Genomic DNA, 11,182 nt, shown 5'->3' with positions numbered 1-11,182 from the left:
AAGGTTTATTGCAGTAAAAAAATTCAGATATAATTTTGACTCTCCAAGTTTTAACTACTAATAGCCTGCTGTTGAACAGACGCCTTAGTGATGACTTCAGTCGACTAAAACATAGTTTGTATGTATTACATACTGTATTCTTTCAATAAAGAGAAATGTTATTAAGAAAATCATAAGGAAGAGAAAATAGATTTACAGTACTCACTCCTTTTCTGTTTTCTCTTTTCCTTCCTCATCCCCCATATCTGACAATATTTCTAAGAGGATGAAAATGCTTCCATAGAATTTTCATCTTACTTTTTGCTATCTATATTTATGAGCTTCTCATGAGTCAAGACAAATATTAAACTTACATTTTCTATACTACCAAAATCATATGTTTAATCAAGCAATAAGATTTGGTGTTCCTCCACCCATCCAACAACAAAAATCAATCACCTCAGAAATTAGGAATTCCTAAAATAACCTGATAGACTACCTACATTAAATTGTATGTAATACAAAAAACTAGTGCACTATAATTTATTTTCCCCTATTAAAAAATGCTGATAAAATCATTTATTATTTTTTAAAGTTTTTTGAACATTTAACCTAAGTTATTATTCAAGCATAATCATTTAAGATATATAACTATAAAAATAAAGTAATTTAAACATAATACTATAATTTCTCAAAGATTTGCTCTTTATTTATCTGGCTACTGCACATTTAAAGTTGGATTTTCCATTTAAAGACAAACATTTTAAAAAATAAGTTTTAATGAAAATTTTAATTTCTGCTATATTTTCAGGAAGAAAAGTATCAGTATAATTGTTAAATCATAGAATGTAGCTTTATTAGTATAATTTGAAAACTAGCAAAATCGACTTAAAACTGAACATTTAGCATTAATTTTATAGTAAATTTGGACAGATCAATGTCTTATCTAGTTTACAACTAAATATATATATATCCTTTAAAGCCCTTTCTTAATAATTCAGTCCTATAGCTATTAGCACATATCCCTGGAAACTGGTACTATTTGTCACTTAAGAAGTCCTTTAGCCCAGTTAATTCCCAAAGGTAAAGAAGCTTTCATAGTAGCTGAATCACTTCCTTTGGTAAACATTTAACATATGTTCACTATAGCCCCTGGAATTCTAAAAGAATGCTGTTCTTTTTCTTTCACCTTGCTCCAGAAAGATGGCATAGTTACAATGTAATTTTTAAAAAAATCAAAGTAATTTCCTACCAGAAGCAGAAGTGGTATCCTCATTATCATGTTTTTCATGCCATTCCATAGTCCTATAATAGCTGAGCATAACTTCCCACAGTGCTTTGCAAAGGTCAGCAAGGCATGGAATATAGCTGTCTGATGTAATGTGCTGAAGAAAATGAGAAGAGTCAACTTCCAAATTATTACATCTACTTTAACACAAAGTAAATCAAAATAAACTTATGTTATTAAAAAAATTTATTCAAGAATTAGACATGATTAAGAAAATTTCTTCCATTGGCATATATAAAGAGAAAGTTCAATGGAAAGAAAATACTGTTCAAGTAATTCTAATTTCAACATAGCTGTTAGTATTCGGAAGGGATATCAGTTCATTCAAATTAGAATCAGAGAATCAGAGTATAAAAACTATTGAATTGACAAGTGTTCTCAAAGGTGGCAATGTAAACTTTCCCAAATGTATTTTTTCAAGGACCTTGTTCTGAGCATGTAAACACAGCTTTATATTCATCCTTGGAGCTGAGTAACAACTTAAAAAAAGAGGTCAGATTTACAATTCAATCACTGCATTTGTGAAACATCGATGAGAGAGAACCATCAATTCAGCTGCCTCCTGCACATTCCCTACTGGGGATGTGCCGGCAACCAAGGTACATGCCCTTGACTGGAATTGAACCTGGGATCCTTGAATCCGCAGGCCGATGCTTATCCACTGAGCCAAACCAGTCAGGGCAACTCTGCTTTATAAAAGCATCAGTTCTGCCTTTTTCCCCCTGCAGGTAGAATGATGTCTCCATTCTATTTTGCAGGCTTCCTATCTGTTATAATGCAGCATTTGCTCCATCATTTGGGATTTTGTAGCATTTCTTCAGTTTGTAATCAGCCCGTCACCACTAATCATGCTTCCAGAACACTAAAAGGTTAAGACTCTGGTGTATGCCCTCCAAGGTAAATAGCAAGGAGAAGTAAGCTATATACAGCAAGTACAGGGACAGTGTGATTGAGGCTCAGGATATCACAGCTGGTAATGATCCTCCCCTTTCAAAAGTTTTTTAATCTCCATAATGACCTTTCCCTCCTCTAAACTCATCTAGCAATTAATAAAAATACTAACTTGTATGACTCACTATATTTTTGTGTAAGCATAGCGAATCTCTGAAACTCAACTAGGAAGTAGTAAAATAAAGAAATTGTTAAGCTCTGGAGTCAGACTGCCTCAGTGGGGTTCATGCCAAGAATGGTAATTCAATCTTATAAAATCTGTTAATATAATTTGCCATATTAATTGGTCTAAAGAAAACTTCTGACAAAAGTCAACAGCCATTACTAATAACAACTCATCAGAAAATAAAAATGATAGATATTTCCTTAAATGAGGAAACTCCATAAGGCAAACCCACTGTGGTCAGAACAAGAAAAAAATGTCCTCTATCTCCAATAATATTTAACAATGTACAAAAGGTACTACCAGTGCAATTAAACTAAAGAAAACAATTAGTAGGAAAAGAAAAAATACAACAATTTCTATCTGCACATGACCTAATAATACTGAAAATCCCTAGGAAATCAATTATACAGCTAACTCAAACAATAAAAATATCCAGCAAGGTAGCAGGATATATTTATCATGCAAACAAATAGCATTCATATACACAAATAATAACCATTTAGAAGACACACTGAATGAGAAACCTCCATTTACAATAACAAAACATAAAAAATGTTTAGAAATAAGCTTAACAAGAAATGATCCAAAACTCTATAAAGAAAGCTGAAAGACATAAAGTAGATTTGAAAATAGAAAGATATTCCTTATTCTTGGTTGTGATGTCTCAACATCATCAAGATGTCAGTTCTGCCTGAGATAAATTTGAATTTCCTGAGACATAAATTAAAAAGTCCAGAAATAGATCCAACCTGATGTAAAAATATAGCATATAATAAAGATAGCACATCACTTCACTTAGGTGAAGATAGTCTTGTCATAAACAGTGTTGGGACAACTGCAATAAGACAAATGTAAACTAAACTATAATGATACTAATTCTCACCCATAAGGTTGGTAAACATTGTAAAGATGACCACTGACAAAGATTCTGTCCTTGACCAAACTCTAGCCAGGCTCCACTGAGCCCTCTTCTCTATTAGGTTTCAATCTTGGTCTATAAAGATTTGAACAAAATATGAATATAGTCTCCTAACGGCACAGGAGGCATCCTTAGGATGCCCCTAGTCCCTTTAAACTGCCTGCCTGAGAAAATTCAAGGCTGCCAAAAGAATGTACTATTTGTTCCAGCTAACATGGGAGATAGGGCCCCTGTCCTCCAGCCTTGGAGGGTGGGAGCCTAACTTCAGTAAGCCCCAGTTAGCAAAACACAGTTGGTTTCACATGGACCAACCACCCCTTCCAGCTTTTTGTAATTTTTCGCTTCCTTGACTCTACTGAGCCTCCACTCACTCCCTACTCCCTCATTCTCTCTTTAAAATGCCCAGTCACCTCAGTTCAAATGGAACTTGAGTTCTGCCAGACTCTTTTCCTTACTCCAATAATATAGTATTGACTAAAATGTTCTTACCACTTTAATTAGTATGTGTCCACCTTTGCTTATCTTTGATAACATATATACTCTGTTGGCAAGGCTGTGAAAAACATAGGTACTGTCATTCATATATTGCTGGTGTGAATGCAAAATGGTACAACTCTATGGAGAATTTGGCACTAACAAAACTACGTAATTTCCCTTCAATCCAGCAATCCCACTTCTAGGAATTAACCCTTAAGATGTATCTTAAACAATGTGAAAATATATAACATGAAGTTACTCATTACAAGAATATGTGTAATTGCAAAATATCTGAATCTATCTAAATGTCCAAATATAAGAGACTGGTCAAATAAACTATCATTCATATACAAAAGAGCACTGTACAACTGTGAAAAATAATTATAAATAGACACATGCATTTTCTTAAATTTTATAATTTAAAAAATCCCTTTCATATGACATATATCCATGAAAGGGAATTTTAAAAATTTTTATATATATGTAATGAGAAAAAGAAAAATTTAATGCACATAGCTTCTTATCATCACTAAAAGAAACAGGGAAAATAAGCAACAAAGCATTAAAGTTAGTGACCTACAAGAGGTGGAGTGAGATGAAATGGAAGGAACATGGGAAGGAGTGACACTTCTCTGAGTATACAAATTGGATGTAGGTACCTATTTACAAACGAATTAGAATGGCTACCCAGATTTACAAATAGCTTGCAGGGAGCAATATAAAATATTTTTGCATACTTATGCCATAAATTTGAGGTAATTTTTATCTTTACTTTTCATATCTATTTTTATAATTATTAACGTTACAATAAACCAGCCTTGAATTTTTTCCCTTGTTTTATCTTTACCATACAATTACACCTAAAATATCTCTTACATAACATACATGAAATACACTGATACTGATGAGGAAGAAGCTAAAAGCAGAAGGCAAAGAAACGCAGAAATCACAAATAAGACTGGTCATGGCTGCTCAGTGGTTGAGCGTCAACCTATGAAACAGGAGGTCATGGTTCAATTCCAGGTCAGGGAACATGCCTGGGTTGTGGGCTCGATCCCCAGTAGGGGGCTTGCGAGGAGGCAGCTGGTCAATGATTCCCTCTCATCACTGATGTTTCTATCTCTCTCTCCTTCTCCTTTCCTCTCTGAAATCAACAAAAATATATAGTTCTTAAAAATCACAAATAAGTTCTGGGCTGCAACTCAGCAATCATTTCACCTGAATAAAGGTACTCTCCTATTAAGTCAATTTTTTAACTTTCATAAACTCAACTTTGCATAAATTTATATTTATAGCATGTAAACAAATATAATCTAATTATATCCCAACAGACTTTCTGGTAGATAAATGGAAGGCATGCACTCCATAGGCAATCACTAGTTCCAGAGTACATTAGAAACATCCTAACCCTAACCCTAACCATATGTTGTCTTCCTCTCATGCCATTGTTCATGGTATTTCCTCTCTACCCATGGACCCAGCTACATACATTGGGCTTGTTGAAATCCAAGCCCAAATTCAAATGTTGCAGAATCCTCTTAACAGTAAGATAGCTTTGACTTCCGTAGATTCCTTAAAGAACTATGTTGATACCACTTTATGTTGTTTGACCTTTTCTTATTCTACCTCTGATCACAATTAATGTGATCTTTCTGTGTCATAAGCTCTTTAAAGCCTTATTTACCCTTGCTGAGCTGAACTGATTACTTGACTAACAAGAGCTAAGTAATGACAACTTAGCAAGTCAAAGTGCTAAGAAAATGGAGTCTGTCTTCTACTAGCATTCATGAAATGGTAACAGACTAGCTTATTAGTGTGCAAGCAGGATAAAATTTCAGACCCCAAAAGTTCTTCACAATCCAGAGAGTAAATGGCAGGGAAAAATGAAGAGATGGATAAACTTCCCTTCATTATCTTTTGATCATTAAATCTTGAATATTAAAAATTGCCATAAACTACTTTTAATATTTCATAAACAGTTAGAAATCAATACATAATAACAAAATGAGTTGGGTGCTACATATATGTGATAATAAACCTGATATTTGAATTCTTAGAGTGTTCTGAAACTGACCTGAGAAAGCACTCAAGTAAGTAATATTATTCCTTTAATTAAAAAGGTTTCTCTCTTTGACCACATGTTCAAATTTGTAGCCTCCAGTAAGAAAGGAAAGGTACATTCACCTATCCAACCAAATTAACCTCAACAGTTAATGAACTGTCCCAGTTTAACTGCCTTCACATCCTAACTACGCCTGAATGATATACAAATTATTTCTGATATGCTACTTTCTGGTATCTGATAAGCTATTAAATACAAAATAACCATCAGGTGTACAGAGAGAGGGATAAAAGCAGACACTACTGATGAGGAGTGTAAACTGAAACACACTTTCTAGAGGGCAATTTTGGAAACACACCAAAAGCCTTAAAAATGTAAAGCCTGACACGCAATTTTATTTCTTGTTATTTATCCTAATGAAATAACTAAAAGGTGCAAAGATTTAGCTTTAAGAGTATTTACTACAGTGTTATTCATGACAAAAGCTGGTAATAACATAAATATCTAAGAATAGGAAATCAGTTCACTAGTCCACAGAACGTCAAACCAAATAAAAGGTATGTGGGTAGCATACTTAGTGAAACAGAAAACTGTTTATAATATAACAAGTAGGGAAAATGTTATAAAACTGTATGTACAGCATAATCCTACTTTTAAAAGCTATTTGCTTTATACACATTAAAAGAACCATCCTTTCATGCAGAAATATTAATTTTATTTTCTTCTTTTTATCTGTAATTTCCTACGTTTAATATGTTTCATCTGCATATTTAAAATATGTACATTTTTAAGAAAAAACATCATATTAATGATTTCTTAATTTAAGCAACTATTTATATAATCTATATTCTGTCTATCTCCATAAATACTGTGATGAAAAAAACATAAATAACGAACTAGTTTAAGTCAGAGAAAAAGGACAAAGAGACAGGTAATTCTAAGGAGAACCCAAAACAAGATGATTAATACACATTAACACTAAATTTATCTCTGAACTTCCTGGCAACTTTTCATCTGTAGTAAAGAGAACCTATACTATCACACCATCTGATACTAGCAGATATATTAATTTTTCACAACAGAAAGTGCCCTGAGAATTTAGAAACAGAAACATGTTTTTAACTCAAAAGAGGAATTTGTCTTTACTTTTCTATATGAACATCAAACTAAAGTATATCTTCAACGGAGGTCTTACTAAAGATATTTATTGCCCTTCAAAAATGACATTGAATTACAATTCAGTATTAAGAGATATTATTTATAAAAATGAAGATTTAAAACCGAGAACACTAAACTAGCCTTTAAGTTTGTCTTTCTATCTTTATGCATATAAAGCACGTGTAAAAGTTCATGACACAGAGAAGGTATTGCACGTTGGTTTATTTCCTTCCACTAATCAAATTTGAAATGTGTCAACACCATATTAGTCAGAAACAAAGAGGACAGTCCAATTTACTCAAGAAACATTTACTAAACACCTCCAATGTGCCAGATTCTGAGAAAACAAATACTGAAATGATTTCAGAAAGGTTTTTCAAAAGAAGCACTATATTTTCCCCCACAGTATTACAACATTATCAAGTTCATTTCAAAAATAGAACTCAAAGCTCATTAAGATCATTTGGTTGGAAATGAACAATTGAAAAGTAGCTGGGAAAACTTCAGCCAGCTTAGCCAGCTTTGTTATCATAAATTAATCACTAACAGCCTAATTAACATCTTGAAATAAACTCCCTAGGGACACCCATCAGGCTGCCTAAAAACTTTGGCAAAGAATTTTTTTCAACTGATACATACTTCATAAACTTTCAAATAACCTAGAAATGGTTTCTCTACAAGATTACTACTTGGTGTCTTTAAATCTCTCTACAAACTGGGGCAAACATGCAAGGTATATAGAAATGGAGATGCAATCAAAAAATAACATTTTAAAGCACAAAAAATGACCACTATGCCTCTTTTCATTGGCCCTTTCCAGAAATGAATGAGGTTTAATTCTTATCGGAAAATTTTGCTGCTAAGTATTACTCATTCCTAATCTAACAACTGTAAGTCAATACATTCAAGAAAAACAGGGAAACCAGACTAAAAGATAAAATCTAAAACGGAAAACTGTGCTTCCAATTAAACCATCTAGAAAACATGGGTTAGTAAAGAAAAGGAAAATAAGGACATTCAGCTGCAAAATGACTTCAAAAACCTCAAAGCCAACTAGAAAAATCATAGTCAGAGCAGCAGTGACAGGACACAAATGGCAGAAATTTCATAACAGGACAGGAAGCTGCTGGCCTTAAGAACTTTGAAGTTCTCTGCTTACCAGAGTAAATACAGACAGAACACACATTTTGCCCCAGATTTATTTATACAGGGATACACAAATTAGTTCAATTTCATGCTAGCCCATCTATATAATAAAAGCCTAAGTGTCCATTATGGCGGAATGACCAGAAGACCGGTTGCTATGGTGAGTACTCACCACGAGGGGGCAGATGCTCAATGCAGGTGCTGCCCCCTGGTGGTCAGTGAGCTCCCACAGGGGGAGCACCGCTCAGCCTGAAGCTGGGCTCATGGCTGGAGAGCGCAGAGGCGGTGGCCGGAACCTCTCCTGGAACCTCTCCCGCCTCCGCAGCAGCACTAAGGAGCAGGGAGCAGGCGGGCAGTAAGGAGCGAGGGGTCCTGGACTGCAAGATATTTTAATGGTTTAAAATATCTGGTATCTGTTGATGGCTTAAAATAATACTATGAAAAAGAGCAAGCAGATGATTATCTCTTTTCATTTCCAATCTCTCTCCACTTAAAGGAAACTCAATTTTTCCATTTACAGAAACTCCATCCCTCTCTAAACTCTGTTCAGTGTGCCATCTCATTTATTTCATTTTTTAATGTTCTATTTAAACTCTATCAATAATTAAAGACTTCCTTAAAAATATTGCTACTGAACAGAGAACAACTACCCAAATGCCTTGGCTGTTTCTTCTAACTTCTAAAATCTGCCAGTCAATATCGTACACCAGTGATTTTCAACTGGTGTGCCCCAAGAACTTCTAAAACCTGCAACACCTAACTATTTATTCAGGGGTGCTGACCTCTTTTCCCTTAGATTGTCAAATTTAAAAATGACAACAGACAACACAACAATAGCTCTCTTGTGTGAATGAATCAAAATTATACCAAAATGAATCAAAATTTTGAAAGAATAAAAATTATATCTAATTATATAATTAGACCTCTTTCCCCTTAGATTGTCAAATAAGAAATAAATGACAAAAGCAACACAACAATAGCTGACTGGTGTGAATGATTCAAAATTATACCTTTTTTTTTGTCAGATTGGCAAAAAATGTAATACATTTTTTGGTGTGTCGCAAAATTTTAGTAACTAGTTAATATGTGCCACGAGATGAAAAAGGTTGAAAACCCTGCCCTATACATATTTCCTGAGGCCTCTGTTGTTTTTTCTTACCTGACACTCCATTGCCACATACATTCTTGCACTAGTACTTCCTTAATAATTATTATCAGTTGCTTCTATGCAGGACTAAAATGACTCCCAATTGCCACATCTTGAAAAATTAAGAACTTTACATTTTAATACAAGGCTCCTTCCTGAATTGTCTCCCTGGCCTGAGTTATGCCATTCTAAGAACCTGGATATGTGTTCTCATCAAGAAAACACTTTAAACTTCCTTTTATCAGCTTATGTATTATACTTTTAAAGGTTCCCTCCACTTTTCCTCCCCTGAGCTAACTATCTTCATTTATAGAACTTAGTTGCTAAAAGTTTACATCTTTTCATCAAACTAACTAACTAAATAAATATGATTTGAAATAATTTATTCCTAATCCTACCTGGTTTAAGCATGTCAAATATGACTCAAGATTATAAAATAACTTAAAACTTAATTAGGTTTCAAAGAGATGTCCCCAATCCTGTCTGCCGATAGTAGCACTGACTTGAATACTTTATAAGAGGCCTGGGGTAATTTCTGAGCTTCCATAAATTTTTATGGAGATAGTACCAAAGAAAATGGGCCACCTTAAAATGTATCACATTCTTCATCTCATTATTCAGCTCCTCTAAGTCTATTCTTTCAACATAAAGATCCTGCCATAGCTAATTCTGTTAAATCCTGTCCTCAAAAGGAATTCCTCCAGGAAGCCATCATTAACATTTGCTATTAGTCTCACCACTTCAAACTAAAACATCTTCAATAGCTTGAATATAAACCAGACTACAACTGTGTTGAATGAATAATAATATATGTACCTGCTGTTGGGGGGCTAGGGGGCGGGTGGCTTTGACTAAGCTCTAGTACACTAATGAATCACTTGTTTCCTTAATGTAATTACATAATCTTACACACACACACACACACACACCTCACCTACTATATCACACATATATGGATAGTTTTGCAAAGCAGTATACTAGGTACTTCTTGGGAGTAATTTTAACAAGTATTTACTCAAGATGAAATAAGATCTTTGTTATCTGATAATTTAAATACACTCAGCTACTTAAATAGGTTATTTTACATTAAGCTTTAAGAAAAAAGTGAAAGGAATTTTTTAAAAAACTAATAATAATGTCATGATAAACACCGTTAGCACAATTTTTATTCATAAAAATTTATATGTTAAGTACAACTTTCAGCTTTATATTATATAAAGGCACAGAGAACCTTCTCAGGAAGCATGAACAAAAATATGTCCTTGACTTTATTTAAGCATATAAAAGCTTAATGGTAACAAAATATACTATATAAATATACAAACACATCATATTTAACCAAAGTCAAAAAGATTGAAGGACAGCCCTAGCTGGTTTAGCTCACTGGATAGAGCGTCGGCCTGCGAACTGCTCCCTCTTCCTTCCTCTCTGAAGTCAATAAATAAATGTATATATATATATATATATTTTTTTTTAAAAGATTGAAGGACAAAAATCTTCATTGGATCTCCCTACATCTGGCTCTTAGCATAACCACTATTACCTGTCTCATTCTTGTTCTTATATATTTATTTCTAGTCTGCAGATGCGGAATGAAGAGTCTTAAAAGGACTCAAGCCCTACAGACAGCATACACTTTTCAAGATTTATTAAGAAAACAAAAAAAGGGAGATGTGGGAAGCCACTGCTTGCCAACACTGTAGTACACACCTTGGGCATAAGCACCAATTGGATATCGGTGGCTCAAGGCAATTCCCTAATCTGATAATCCTTTTACTGTTTACCAAACTTTACCTTTGATATGCCTGCATGCATTGCTAAAAGGCAAATGTGGATTGGAGAAAAGAGGAACCAAGATGGCGGCATAGGTTAACGCCGGAGTTTGCTGC

At 33.9% G+C, this 11,182-nt stretch overlaps 1 protein-coding gene across 1 annotated transcript in view; it reads right to left on the bottom strand.

Moving 5' to 3' along the window:
- The window catches only part of VPS50 (VPS50 EARP/GARPII complex subunit), a 117,107-nt gene that overhangs the window by 59,196 nt on the left and 46,729 nt on the right, over positions 1-11,182 (bottom strand). The window contains exon 13 of the mRNA XM_015558258.1: positions 1,232-1,364. Coding sequence (XP_015413744.1) covers positions 1,232-1,364 — 133 coding nt within the window. The remainder of the gene's footprint in view (positions 1-1,231; positions 1,365-11,182) is intronic.

This window comes from Myotis davidii, unplaced genomic scaffold, assembly GCF_000327345.1.
Source record: "Myotis davidii unplaced genomic scaffold, ASM32734v1 scaffold187, whole genome shotgun sequence".
Taxonomy (NCBI): Eukaryota; Metazoa; Chordata; class Mammalia; order Chiroptera; family Vespertilionidae; genus Myotis; species Myotis davidii.
The sequence above is the reverse complement of the archived record's forward strand: the minus strand, read 5'-3'. Positions and strand labels throughout refer to the sequence as shown.